Here is a 13575-nt window from a genome sequence, read left to right as displayed (position 1 = left end):
CCCCAAGCAGCCCATATGATGCACGACTCTCCCTCTGCACCCCCACTGGACCCTCCGACTTTGTCAGTACTAGTTGTTCATCGAAATGCCGACTTCACCCGCAGCGTCCATGTCCGCCCTCGCCCGTGCCAAAGCGCTCGCGCAGGGCCAGACCACGCCGTCCTTATCTGGCGGATTTTACCCGCTTCCGAACCCCCAGATGACCCATCCGGAGAATACGACGGTGTTTGTGGGTGGGCTGCCTGGGAGCGTGGGGAGGGAGGAGCTGGAGAGTGTCTTTAGACCGTTTGGGGAGGTTACTTATGTGAGTCTTGCTGTTGGCTCGTCTGTGCCCCTCACCTGTCAGCCCAGTCTGGCGGAAGACCGGAAGATCCACGGGGTTAGGCAAGAGAGAAGTCAAGCTCACAAGTCAGGTCAATGTCCCTCCTGGCAAAGCCTGCGGATTCATCTCATTCGATAATCGCTCGTCGGCCGAATGGGCGATAGAGCAATTACAGGGGTTCTGGCTGCATGGCGCACAGCTCAGACTGTCATGGGGTCGAGCACAAGGTCAGTGTGGTCTTCGTGGTCGCGGGGTCAGCGGCGCCAGGCCAGGTAGCGGACTGCAAGAGATGAACCCGAGCTGACATCGCAGCAGGCGAGAAGGCCAGACAACAGCAATCTCACCACATTGTCCCGGGCGAGCTTGCTGCGGCAATACAGCAGGATGTACCGTTCCTAACGCAGATGCTGGACTTGACAGCGGATCAGCGGGTCAAGTTGGGGCTCTACCTGGAGTTTGCGGGGAGTGGGAATCTGGCTAGACTGAAGGATATGTGAGTGGGCTGTACTGCGATGGATCTCGAGCGAAGCAGCGCTAATCCATCTAGTATGTCTGCTACCAATCCCTCGCTGTACCAGACCCCGTCGGCACCCTCATCCTCTTCTGTGCAACGCCGCCCAGAATCACCCTGTACCTGCGCTCCCCTCCCTGCGTCGAAGCACGATCCGTATCAAGTTCATGGTGACTTGTGCCGGCATTACGACCGACTCGTCTCTGACCCTATCGACTACACATCACCTCACTCGGACGTATCTCCCGCTTCCGCCGTACCCTCAACGCCGCCACTATCATACACTACCGACACCTCCCCCACTTACCCAACTTCCCCGCGTCTTTCTACTGCCGCTAGCGATACGAAAGTCCAGGTCCACCGTGCCTCATCTTCAGTATCGAGCGAGGCGGTCTTTGTGCCTTTCCAGCCTTGGAAGACGTCGGGAAAGACGGAGCACCAGCACTCGCACTCGCACACGGAGAACTGCGTGACGCCGATGAGCCTGCAACAACTTGATCGTCTAAATGGGCGCGGGCAGGACGTGACCAAGAGGGACAAGGGGAATGCGGTGGAGAGGCCAGGGTGGGGTATGGGAGCCATGGGGCTGAATGCGGGAGCGGGGGAGTGGGTGCCGCCTGTTCAGCGGGCGGGGAGTGGAGGGTACTCAGCGGCGGCTGGGGTGAGGGGGAGGTGGTAGCTGTCGCTATTCAGGGCTTCGTAAGCGGGCGTAGATCAGTCGAAGTCAGTGTAACAGTACTTGTCAGCCAGCCGTGCGTGACATCCATACCTCTCCCATTGTATTGAAGGCTCCCATATTTCAAGCTTCATGCTCAGCCGGGATGCAGTCATCCCGGTCGGCCCGTCGGCTCTTCGGCTTCCTAATGGAAAATAAGCTATTCAGAATTGCCCAAAGAAGCTATTCTATAGGGTTTCAGATCACTCAACCTTTGTCCGCCTGTTCTCGTACTCAGACATTCCGGCTTTGTTTGGCTCGACGTCACGGTGCGAATGGGTCTATCATACCTCTACTCCTCTTCTCAGCAGACTGCACTGTTTAGTAGATACCTCCAGGTGGAAGATCGCCCGAACCGGTCACTTCAGGCACCCCGTCCCCCTCCTTTGGCGATCCCCCTCGTGCTCGACCACTCCACCCACGCGCGCGAGGTTTGATACCGGTCATTTTCGCCCAATTGCCTTCCTTTCTCTATTTCACCCTCAGCATACATTCGACCGGTCGCTATAGTCATAAGTGGACAGACTGCATATGATCAGCAGACCGCAACGCGCGCGAGCAAGGTGACGAGGTAGCTGAAGGGACGCGCAGAAGGTCAGTCTGGGCCTTGTCAACAACCGCTTGGGTCAGATACGAGTGAGGAGCGGGGGATATGGGTCGGAGGGTGATATAGGGGATCGCTCCTTTCATGTCTGAACTCCTGGCTGACTGTCAATAGCTGCTTGCGTTCCTGTTACAATCGATCAACTGCCCATTCTTCGACGTTGACGTTGCTGGCGAACTGGCGTTGTTGATTGATCGTACACTCGACAACCGCGTGAGTATCTCTCTCGAGGCGTGCTACTTGGCTGCTCTAATGAGCGATGAGCGAGCTGGGCGCGGGAGAGCTAGTGAGCAGGACTGACAGAGCAGACCGCACCCATCCCTGCCCTTACAAAACGAGTCACTCCGATCTCAACATTCATTCAGACCCTTCGCATCGCTCAGGCACCAAGGTTTATTGAATCCCGATATGCAGCAAGCTATGCGCGGTGGTATGGTATGTTTGATCCTACTCAGGCGACTGGGGTATACGTTGAGCGAGCGAGGCTGACGCGCTCAGCAGGGGCAGTCCCCCTTACCGGGCCACATCCAGCACCCTCCACCCAATCCCGGCATCCAGCAGCCCCAGCCAGGCAGATACGAGCCCAACGCTGCTCAGCTGTACGACCAGCAGCAGCGCATGCTTCAGCAGCAGCATCAGCATCGGGAACACCAGCTGGCCATGCAACGCGGTCTCGGCGTCCAGCAGCAGGTCCAACATCAGCAACATCAGTCGATACAACATTCGCAGATACCCGGCCGGCAGATGGTCCAGGCGGCCAGCGCGGCCAATCGCCAGATTCGCCCCATCCAAGCCCAGGCGCAGGTCCAGCAGGCCCAGCAGGCGGGATGGCCGCATCCCACTCTACCGGGCGTACGGATCTCGGAGCAGGACATGCGGTCGTACCAGCTCCAGGCGCAACAGCAGGCTCAGCATCAGCATCAGCATCAGCATCAGCATCAGCAGCAAGGATGGGCGTCGACTCCTCAGGCGCAACACCAGCGGGCTGTGGAGCATCAGTTGCAGCTACAGCAGCAACAACAGCAGCAGCTTCAACAGCACCAGCATCAGCAACAACACCCCCAGCACCAGCAGATGCAGCACGCGCAGGTGCAGGGCGGGTACCGGATGGTGCAAGGTCAGCCTCAACTTCAATCGATCCAAGCGCATGCAATGCCGCAGCACGCGTCGGCGGTCCAGCAGATGCAACAACAGCTACAGCAATCGATCCATTCCACACCCACACAACCTCCCCCGTCGCACGCCCCATCATACCTCGAAACCAACCCCAACCCCTCCGCACCCGCCAACGCGCACGCCGGACCGAGCAGCGCCGGTCCCTTCGATCCGCAGCGATCCCAGAGTCGGCAGGCGATGCGGAGCGCCTCCCCCATGCCCCCTCCCACCCTCCCTACGCAGATGCAGATGTCCGCATCCACATCCGCTCTCCAGTCCTCAGCGCCTGCACCAACCAACCTCCCACCTCGCTCCAGCACCCTTCCTCTCCCCGTCCCCACGCCTCGCCTCGCCGCCGCACCAGACCCCACCGCTGGACCGTCGAGCGCGCCGAGCCATACACCCCACCACACCGTCCCCACCTCCCAGGCCCTGCCTGAAGACGGACCGGCCAATCCGCTGAGGGTCGCACTGCGGGAGACCCTGAGTACGAGGCTCAAGAGGCAGCTGGAGCGGACGGAGAAGCAGCTGGCTGTGGCGGAGAAGGTGGAGCGGACGCTGAAGAAGCGAAAGCTGGGTGGGAAGTGCGGAAAGGATCTGGCGAGGGATGAGAAGTGGAGGGGAAAGTTCGATGATCTTGTACTGGAATAGTAAGCTATCCTCCTCAGAGTCATGTCAATAAGAGAAGCTGACCGTGTAGTCTTGAGAAGGGAGGATATGAGAGAGCAGTGGAGGGGTTGAAGGCTGACCGAGAGAAGGAGCCGGAAGTGACGGCTGGAGTGGCGATGGAGAAGGCGGTATCGGCGGACTCAGCCATGAGTACAGGTAGGGAGGATACGGTATCGGGTAATACCACGCTCATCGAGGGGGATGAGTCGAAGGCTGTCGAGGCGCATAAGGAGGACAAGGACGTGCCGAGCGAGGAGGGGAGTCCTAAGACCGGGGAATCGGGTATGGAGGTGGATGTGGATGTTGCGGAGAAGTATGGCGAGGACAAGGGGAAATACAAGGAGGACAAGGATGGGGTGTCGAAGGGAGGTGTGCCTGGTGGACGGGACCTCGGCAAGCTGTTCAATGTGAGTTTGCTGTGTGTTCGAATGGGATCTGTGCTGATCAGCAGTGGTACACTATCCAGCGGAGCACTCGGCATATCACTTCGACCCTCCAGCTCGCTGCTATCCGCGAGTTCCGCCACGCCACAGACATCCCCGTACAGACAGCCCGTCTCGCCCAGCCCGTCCCGTACCCAGCCTATCCCGGTGCCTCTGCGCCCAACACCGCTCAGGTCCCATCTTCCGCCACCGCCGCCAAGATCGTCATTTCTGCCCCTCAAGCAGCCGTCCGCGCCGCATCAGCCAATCCAGATCGATCTCTCCAAGCTGGCTCGGCAGCTCCAGCAGGCCAATCCCCCGCCTCCCTACAGCTCCAGCAGCAGAACTCACAGGGATCCGACCGGTCTCCAGGCGAGATGGTGGGCCTGACGGCCACGCTCCAGCAGGCGGACGCAATGCGGGCGTCCCAGGAGGCTCAGATCCAAGCGCAGCAGGCGGCTTCCAGGGCGATGTCGGAGCAGGCGCGGGTCATGCAGGACGTCAATGCACAGGCTGTAAGTTTTGTGAGCGAAATCTGAGGGGGTTGAGCTGACTCTGTAGGCTGGGGAGTCACACGTCCAGGTTCGACATGGTGATCGGATCATCGTCATGACTCAGTCGGAGTACCAGCGGCGGTATGCGGCAGAGCAGAACTGGGTGATGCAGCAACAGCAGCTGCAGGGGATGGGGATCCAGCAGGCTCAGCAGCAGCAGCCTCAGCAGGGTTTGATGGTGCACCCGCAGCAGTTGTTGCTGCAGCAGCAGCAAATCCAGCAACAGGCGAATGCCCAACAGCAGCCGCAGCCGGTACAGGTCCAGGTCCAGGGGCAAGCGCAGGTATCGCAGCCAGTCAGTGGTGGCGGAAGCGAGGGGTATGCGGGTCTGCAGAGTTCGAAGCGGGGAAGCGATACTGAGGGGCCGGAGAGCAGCAAGAAGGCAAAGATCAGTAGGAAGACGCCAAGTGAGTAGCTGTAGCATCCAGTCGCACTCGAGCTGATCGGTCAGCGCCGGAAGAGCATCAACGGCAGGCGATCGAGATGGCCAATCGAGCGACGGCGATGCCGCCGTTCACGGTCCCGCCGGGTGTGCTGCAGAGTATTCAAGCCCCAAGGTCCGATAGTCAGCCTGTGAGCCATCTTCCGTTGCTTGGCGAGTGTGCGTAGCTGACATCCCAGCCCGGTCTTCAGCGCCAGCAGTCAGACCTAGAGCGCCAACTCGCCGCCCGGCAAGACTGGACGCGTCAACTCTCCGCCCAGGCCCAAAGTGCCTACCAGCAGCAGTTCCATACCGGCATGACCCCCGCCTCTGGCCCGTATGACGATGCCGCGACACCCCAGACCTCGGATATGCTCCGCCCGGCATCGCAGGCGGGGATGGTGCCTTCCCCTACGGTCAGTCGCGCGAGCCATAAGAAGCGCCCGTCGGCTATCGGGTTGGGCGGGTCCGCGGGCGAGGGGGAGCAGGTGACGCCTACGAGTGGGCGGAAGAAGGGCGGTGGGAAGAAGGCTGGTAAAGCTTCTGCAAAGGGAAAGAAGGTGAGTTCTGGTTCGAACCCAAGAAGGAATGATGGGCTGATGAGTATAGGGCAAGCAGGGTACACCGAGTAGCGCCGATGGACCCTCTACGCCATTCGGTATTCCTCAGACCCCAGCCACCAACATCACCCACACCCCCTCCCATCCGCCCGGCGAGTTCCAACCCATCCAAGAGGACCCCTCGCCGGACGGACGGGACTTGGATGAACCTCTTCGTATGGATCCGACCCAAGAATTGCACGTACAGCTCCAACACCACCGACATCCTCTCCATAGCCAGCAGTCCCATTCCCAGCCTCCCCTTTCTCAGCACCCGCAGTACGCCCAACACCCGCCTGGGACCTCGCAGCACTCAAACACGAATGACCAGTTCCTCGTCCAGCCGAACGGACACGGGCAGAATGGGAACCCGTTTGATGGGATCGGGCTGGACGATGAGATTCTGAAGGCGTTGAATGGATTTGGCGGTGATAGTGGCGGGGGTGGAGGTGGGCATGGAGAGGGCCAGCAGCCGGCGCCACAGAGCGCTACCAACTTTGACTCGATGGGGTTCGATCTGGAGGGAGAGGGTCTCAACTTTGATGTAAGCTCTTCCACCCTCGCGACGATGGCCGTATAACACGGACAGAGCTGACAGTATTAGTGGGGAAATGTGGACTTTGGGAACGGGGATACCTGGGCAGCGTGACGGGGAGGCGGGAGATGGGGGAGACAGGGGACGCGACTAACAGGTACGATCATGACAGCGGACGCGTTTGGATGAATAACTATCTCATCCCATACTTTGCCTAGACTCACCATGAGTCATGAGTGCGCTGTGACTGAGATCATCTGGACTGTGATATGTACAGTCCCCAAACTGGCCATCTGCGAGAGGCAGCTCAACCCGCAAGCTCTGCTCCACATTCCTCGCGCACGGACCAGCGCGGAGATGTTTTCCGGCTGCAGATGAGCGAGCTGGTGATGGACCTTCGTTTTCTACCTCGTTCAAGGTCACCTTGGACCAAGAGTAGTCCAAGTAGACACTTATCGACCCGCAGAGCGGTCCTCCGGACTTCACCAAGGACATACAAGTCGCACAACCGGACATTCCGCAAAGTGCTGAAGCTAAACTACGAGGATGCCAGAGATGCAGGTGAGGCTGCCTTAAGCTATATTTGCTATACCCTCCTGGCTTTAGACTGTCTCCAGCTTACCTATCAGGACGCAACTACACCGGCAGCAGCAGCGGGGTCCAGTGGTGCCTCTTCTACGCAGGCGGCAACAGCCCAACCTGGCCCATCTACCACGAAACAGCCCAGGTGGACCACCTTCCCTAAGACCCTGCATCCGTCTGCGACCCCATTACCTCTCTCGGACCTCCCAGATCGCTTAGCCGCCAAGTCTGTCCCGGGATATGAGGTGGATATCACGGTCCCGTCGAATGACGGGGTAGGGACGGAGATGAGACGGCCACACTGGGATGAGCTACCGCTTCGGAAAGAAGGTGAGTGAGCCCTGCTCAAGATCCCATATACCGCTACATGGCTCCAGCTAACGACGGACAGACAACACTCCAGGATCATCCCCACACAGCCACCTCACCCAAATCGAGCCGTACCAAGACTTTCTGGAGAACTTTCGGCCCGGGTCCAAGCACCTCCTCCGGGGTGTCCGATGGGACAAGTCAAAGGGCGAGGTGTACGATGCGAACGCAGAGGAATCTTATCCGAGTCCCGAGATCCTCGTGGGCGAGGGGATAGGTTCAGGGCGGATATGGCAGGTCATGGAGGGGCGGATACGGCTCCCAGAGGGGACATTAATCAATGGAGCAGCACCCGGCGCAGCGGACGAGGCGTCACGATGGGATCTAAGAAAGCTGAAGGGCGCGCTGGCTATCTCAGATAGGGCAGACTTCGGAGGGAAACCGACCAAACCGGACTCAGATGGCGATAGCGAGGGAGACTCGTACGATGAGGACGAGTACTTCTATCCCCGTAGGCAACGCCCGCCCAAGATCGCGGATCCCGACCCATCCTCGCTGGAACCGCTCAGTGAGTACTGGCAGGACGTTCTCCGGCGCGATCAGGTCGTCATCAAGTTCGCCTGCCCAGTGGCCAACGACAACGGCCCGTACAAGTTAAAGGTCCCCATCCCGCCGGATCAGGTCGAAAAGCAGATCCTGAATGAAGCTCGGCTCTATTCGTCCAATCTCCGCGGCGTCCAAGGCGTATACGTCCCCGCGTTCTACGGTCTCTGGACTTTCGAGGTGGCGGAGGGAAAAGCGTACATGATGGTACTGGAGCGGCTTAGCGATCTGAGGAACGAGGATATGAGCCTTCGAAAATCGGAGTTGCCGACATGGCAGCAGTGAGTCCATTTTCACCTGTGTGGTATCTCGGCTGATCTTTCAGACGTGCCATCTGCAACGCCTACAAAGCTATTCATAACGCCAACGTCATCATGGGCGATATCCTGACCGATAACCTCCTAATTCGATACGACACGACCTGGATCCCTCGGCGAATGCTCAGGCCAAAGCCATTCGGGCGCTATGCTACTCGAGCTGGTCGGGCGAGAAGCAAACCCGCGCTCAAACTCATCAATTTCGACATGGCGATGGATATCTCCAGCTTGTCGCCGGAGGACCGGAAGAGATTGATCAAGCTGGAGCGTGAGAAGGTCTCGGAGAAGTATTGGCTCGGGACGGCGTTATGGGAGGAGTGCGAGGCTGCGAGCGGGTCAAGTTGAGCGGACGCGGATCTAGGGGCTATGTATCGATGAGGTCGCTTCATCTGACTGGCATGGATTCTGTATGATAGATCGGGCCCTTCGCAGGCGGGTTGAGGGTCTTGACGCAAACTCAGCACAGTTGCGCTGCACAGCCCCGAGCCTCAACTCCACATTCCTCGCGCACGGATGTCATATTTGGCTGGCCTAGCCTGGGTCGAACAGCCAGCTGGAAGGTTCATTTGGGCTTGTCATCCACCATCCTCTACATATCCCTTCCCGCACTAGTGCTGCTACCGCGTCAAGAGGCAGAGAGCAGAATGGCACCTCCACGATCGGCTCGCACCAGAGCGCAAAAGGCGAAACGGGCGAAGATTGTTCACAACCCAGGGCCAAGTGCAAATGCGGCAGAAGATGTAGAAATTGAGGTACGTGTTGCCTCTTCATTGCCAAGCAGGTCACCGTGGGGCTGCAGCTGAGACCTCGGGAGGGTACTTCTCTCGTCGAGACCATAAGAGACGCCAGCCAGGAGCAACATCAGCCGACTCGCGGTTCCGGTCCATCAAGCCAGATCAGACTGCAGTCTACCGCTTACGCCATGCCCGCGTCAACGAGGCCGATACCCCTTACAAGTCTACCGAAGCGACTCGTAGCTACGTCACATCCGCAGTACAAGGCCGACGTGACAATTTCGCCGAGTCATGGAGGGCGAGGCAGGGACCTGGAATGAGCTCCCGCTGCGTAAGGACGGTGAGTATATAGAATTCCCTCTCAGACACAGGGGTGTTAGCTTATGTGGTCCAGACGGGACCACAGGCATATCTCCACACAGTCATATCGCCGCATCTACGACGTACGGCGAGTTCCTCGCCAACTTTCGGCCCGGTCGAGATCACCTCTACAAGGCCGTCCCGGTGGATGAGAGGACTGGAAGCAAGGTGTACGATGAGAACGCCAAGGACGTATACTCGGCACCTGAGGTACTGGTAGGCGAGGAGATAGGGAGCGGGGAGATCTGGCGAGTCTTCGAAGGGAAGATACGGCTGCCGGAGGGAGCATGATCAACGGCGTGGCGCCCGGAGAGCCTGACGACGCATCCAGGTGGTCAGTACCTGTCGTCAGGGCGGCGTTCAGTCGAGCGGTCGACAAGTCCAGGCAGGACTCATTTGACGAGGGGTACGTGACCAGCGACAAGGAAGAGGGATGGGCAACGGACGAGGAGGCGGAGGCGACGAAAATGGGGATTGTCCGAAAGGAGAAGGACGCAAAAGCCGCACCGCGCACCGGACCTCGCCCTACCTATGTCGAGCCCCCACCACTTACGGCGCCACTGTCTCGGGTCTGGGCAGACATGTTGAGGCGCAATGATGTCGCCATCAAATTTGGCTGCCCTGCCAAGGCCGCTGCGGACCGGCGGAGTCGCCCCGAGAGCGCATCCATCGAGGCCGCCAACGACTGGAGATCATCGGCGGAAGCGATAGAACGGCGTATCCTCGACGAAGCTCGCGTATACACCTCGAAGCTTCAGTCGGTCCAGGGCATATACGCACCCGCATTTTACGGTCTCTGGTCGTTCGAGCTGGCGGAGGGCCGAGTCTACATGATGGTGCTGGAGCAGCTTCATCCCCTCAAGCAAGAGGGCATCGATCTCGCGCGGCCCGTACAGCCGCTCTGGGTACAGTGAGTCCCTAAACCCATAACTGCAAGTGATCAGCTGATATGGAGACGTGCTATCTGTAAAGCTTACACAGCTCTCCACACCGCCGGCGTTATCATGCGAAAGATCGAGGCGAAAGATCTCATGGTAAGGTACGACCCGACGAGCGATACTCGGTCGACAATCAAATATTATCTCACCTTGGCATGTACGGAAAGCTCGGCCGGATATCAGACCAGCTCTGAAACTCATCAACTTCGATCAAGCGGTCGATATCTCCAGCATGTCTTCACGTGACCGGGAAGCGGCGATTCAAGCGCAGCGGACGGAGGTGTCCGAGAGGTATGGCCTGAATAGCGGCATATATGGGGGCAGTGCGAGGGTGGGAAGGGAATGGGAGACTTGATTGGGTTGCCTGAGGGTTAAAGGTCTCTCTTGCGGAGACTTGTAGCGAGCAGGTACTAGGCGATTCACTGCCTCTGGGGCTCACGAGAACGCTCGTCTGATATGCTAAACTTTCCACTGTCTTCTCTTAGGCCCCCTCGATCGAGACTGACTTGCTGACTGACATGGCTACTGTTCACCGCTCACCTCTCATGGCCGACCGATATCATGCCATGTATAACCAGGATTATGCATGCCTGCACAATCACTGATTACAAAAACAGCTTCCGATTCTTTCAGACGTCAAGCCCGCTCTCCATATCCACCATCTCATCTTCCATGTCGCTTGTATGTCCTCCCCTTGCCCTCAGATCGCCCATTCCTGCAGTCGTAGTTGTCCGATGTACGTCGAGATATCTCCACCACACGCCGACAATGATCAGCAAGCGACAAGCTTTCACTCACTTTACACCCCTCAATCGCCTTCTTCCGCAGTCGTAAATGCTCGATGTTCATTGATAAACCCAGAAGGCGTATCTCCGTAATACGATATCAGCTGCGCCACGAGCTGTGACTAGTGACTCACGTTCCGTCCTTTGAAGTTCCACTTCTTCTTCCACTTCCGACTCATCCTCGTCCTCGGGCAGCAAAAAGGGCTGCCACTTACTCCCCTCTCCCCGCCGCCTATCGCCGACAAAGATGATCTCTTCCTCCACTTCTTCCTCCTTCAACGCCACTCCCTCGGCCAACGCCACCGCCGCCGCCATCGCCACCTCCGCCTCCGCTTGTGCCTTCTCTAAAGCACTTTTCGCCCTCCGCACGCTCTCCTGTGCGTCCCGCTCGGCTTCCTTGAACTGTGCCCCTGCCGTCTGCCTCAGGCTTTTCCACTTCGCCTCCGCCTTCTGTTTAGCAGCTTCCACCTCTGCCCGCGCCTCCGCAGATGCCTTCTTCATTGTCTCCTCAAGCGCCTTCCTCGCCCCCTCGACCCTGGTGTTCGCTTCTTTTTGCGCCTTCTTCATCTCCTTCTCGGCCCTCTCCTTTTCCAGCTGCGCCTTCTCCATCGCAGCTTGCGCGTTCTCGCGGTCCTGCTGCTCCGCGCGCTTCAGCTCGGCCTTGAGATCTTCCGCTCGTGCCTTGAAATCTTCCGCTCGTGCCAGCGTTGAGCTGAGCTCCTCCCGAATCTCCTGCTGCGCTCGACTTGCTTTCCCCCCTCCTTCGACCTCTTGCCCGGTGTTCGCCTCTTCCCGCGCCTTCTCTGACGTCCGCACATCGCGGATGGCCACCTGAGGACTACGGCTGCGTCCTCCGGAGGACGAGTCTCCATCGTAGACCGCAGGCGCTATGCGAGGAGAGGAGGTGGCAGTTCCGCTACGGGGTGGGGTGTACCAGTATGAGGAGGGGGGAGGGGCGATACGATTGAAGGGCTCGGCGGTCTTAGGGAAGACAGCACCAGATAAGTCCTGCGGGACATGTATTGGGGGTGCAGGAATGGTGGTTGTCTGCGCGGAAGATGAGAGTGGTGGCGGGGATGAGGGGGCCGGAGGGATGATGTAGTTGAAGGGTCCGGCGGTGGTAGGGGAGATAGCACCGTGTAAGTCATGCGGGCTATGCGCCGAGGGTACACCGATGGTCGTGGTCTGCGCGGAGGACGTTAAAAGTGGCGCGGCGGAGGCGGAGGATATGGAGGAGGGTTGTGCGGGAAGCGGGGATACGATGTCAAGGCCAGATAAGGCACCAGCGGGCACGAGATCCGCATGGGGCTGTGACGATAGCGAAAGGCGCCGCTACTGTCTGGGGCGGGCCTGCTCGACAGCAGCGGATTCCGGCCGTACCCGCTTCAACGCCGAGGAGGGTTCCGCGGGTAAAATCAGAGTTGGTGGAGACGAGGGGAACCAGCGAGGGCCAGCGTGTCCATGCTTGCCGAAGGACTGTATAGTACCGCACGCGCTGTGATAAGCGCCCCTTCCCGCTGGGCGCTCTGAGTGCTTGGCGGAGAGATGGCTCCTTACGTTTAATGCCTTGGGGGTGTGGTATGAGCATATGTGGCATTTGTATCCATTTGGGGCGGTAGGAATGCCACGGATATGGTGCGGGTAGCGGTAGTCGGGGGGGAGGGGTTGAGGGATGTTTCGCTGTGGATCCTCCTCGGGGAACTTGCCCAGTATGGACGAGATCAACGAGGAAGATGGGATTTGGTGGTGGGGAGGCTCAGGCCTCGACCAGGGAAGTCTCAGGTTGAGAGTCGGCTCACTGCAAGATTCACAACGGAAGAGCTTGAGCAAGGGATTATAGGAGATTGGGAGGTCCCCGAAGACCGCCTGGTCGACGATAACCCGGGTGGGACCCCTTCCGGCACTGATAGGTCTTGAGTCGGAGGGACCGAAGACCTTATGGTGGGCTCGTTGTGTGGTTGAGGGACGGGCGCTGGCATGATGAGCGAATTTGATCGAGCAGACCGTGACGGATGACAGACGGATGACGCAGCGAGCATGAACCAAAGTCAGAGCGGTTCAATCGCGCGTTTGATGAAGCTGGAGCTATGGCGAGGAATGCCGACGCGTTCACCCTAACGCCGGGATTAGCGGCATTATCAGCTCACATGGTACATGGAGAGTTCACACCACGCTGGTGCAGGCGGGGCTTTGAGAAAGTGTACATCTAGCTGCAGATTACTGCAGGATCCGACTCGGTTAGGGTGGTCCTCCCATCGAGCAAAGTTGCGGCTCGGGATGCGCCTTGTGACTAGTCCTACTTCTTGTCCCAACCTGCCCACTTCCTGACAGCCTATGTACAACCTGAATCAATCACAAGATAGCTATCGAACCACGTATAGATATTCTTCCCTCCAGTCCTGCACCCTAACTCCCATATATTCCGTCTTTCCGCGTCTTT

The 13575-nt window shown here is 58.8% G+C and overlaps 5 protein-coding genes across 5 annotated transcripts; 4 read left to right on the top strand and 1 right to left on the bottom strand.

The window, feature by feature from the left end:
* Positions 1-199: 199 nt before the first annotated feature.
* Positions 200-626, top strand: MKK02DRAFT_18577 (uncharacterized protein; the record flags this gene model as incomplete). The annotated part of the gene is made up of 2 exons (XM_053085973.1): positions 200-304; positions 414-626. The coding sequence occupies 2 exons, from the start codon at positions 200-202 to the stop codon at positions 624-626; spliced, it is 318 nt and encodes a 105-aa protein (XP_052942979.1).
* A 1934-nt stretch (positions 627-2560) lies between these two features.
* Positions 2561-6621, top strand: MKK02DRAFT_39180 (uncharacterized protein; the record flags this gene model as incomplete). Its single annotated transcript, XM_053090473.1, has 9 exons — positions 2561-2587; positions 2651-3957; positions 4008-4383; positions 4428-4913; positions 4960-5359; positions 5404-5525; positions 5574-5933; positions 5983-6516; positions 6577-6621. The coding sequence occupies 9 exons, from the start codon at positions 2561-2563 to the stop codon at positions 6619-6621; spliced, it is 3657 nt and encodes a 1218-aa protein (XP_052942978.1).
* Positions 6622-7053: 432 nt separating this feature from the next.
* Positions 7054-8663, top strand: MKK02DRAFT_39179 (uncharacterized protein; the record flags this gene model as incomplete). Its single annotated transcript, XM_053090472.1, has 4 exons — positions 7054-7068; positions 7137-7419; positions 7481-8282; positions 8327-8663. The coding sequence occupies 4 exons, from the start codon at positions 7054-7056 to the stop codon at positions 8661-8663; spliced, it is 1437 nt and encodes a 478-aa protein (XP_052942977.1).
* Positions 8664-9343: 680 nt separating this feature from the next.
* Positions 9344-10326, top strand: MKK02DRAFT_39178 (uncharacterized protein; the record flags this gene model as incomplete). The annotated part of the gene is made up of 3 exons (XM_053090471.1): positions 9344-9392; positions 9447-9604; positions 9649-10326. 3 exons carry the CDS (start codon positions 9344-9346, stop codon positions 10324-10326), a joined length of 885 nt encoding a protein of 294 aa, XP_052942976.1.
* A 653-nt stretch (positions 10327-10979) lies between these two features.
* MKK02DRAFT_39177 (uncharacterized protein) lies at positions 10980-13291 on the bottom strand (the record flags this gene model as incomplete). Its single annotated transcript, XM_053090470.1, has 3 exons — positions 10980-11065; positions 11270-12443; positions 13283-13291. 3 exons carry the CDS (start codon positions 13289-13291, stop codon positions 10980-10982), a joined length of 1269 nt encoding a protein of 422 aa, XP_052942975.1.
* Positions 13292-13575: the final 284 nt, after the last annotated feature.

The sequence above is a fragment of the Dioszegia hungarica genome (assembly GCF_025882075.1).
Source record: "Dioszegia hungarica strain PDD-24b-2 chromosome Unknown MKK02contig_19, whole genome shotgun sequence".
Lineage (NCBI taxonomy): Eukaryota > Fungi > Basidiomycota > Tremellomycetes > Tremellales > Bulleribasidiaceae > Dioszegia > Dioszegia hungarica.
Note: the sequence above shows the minus strand (reverse complement) of the source record. Positions and strands in the feature narration are given on the sequence as shown.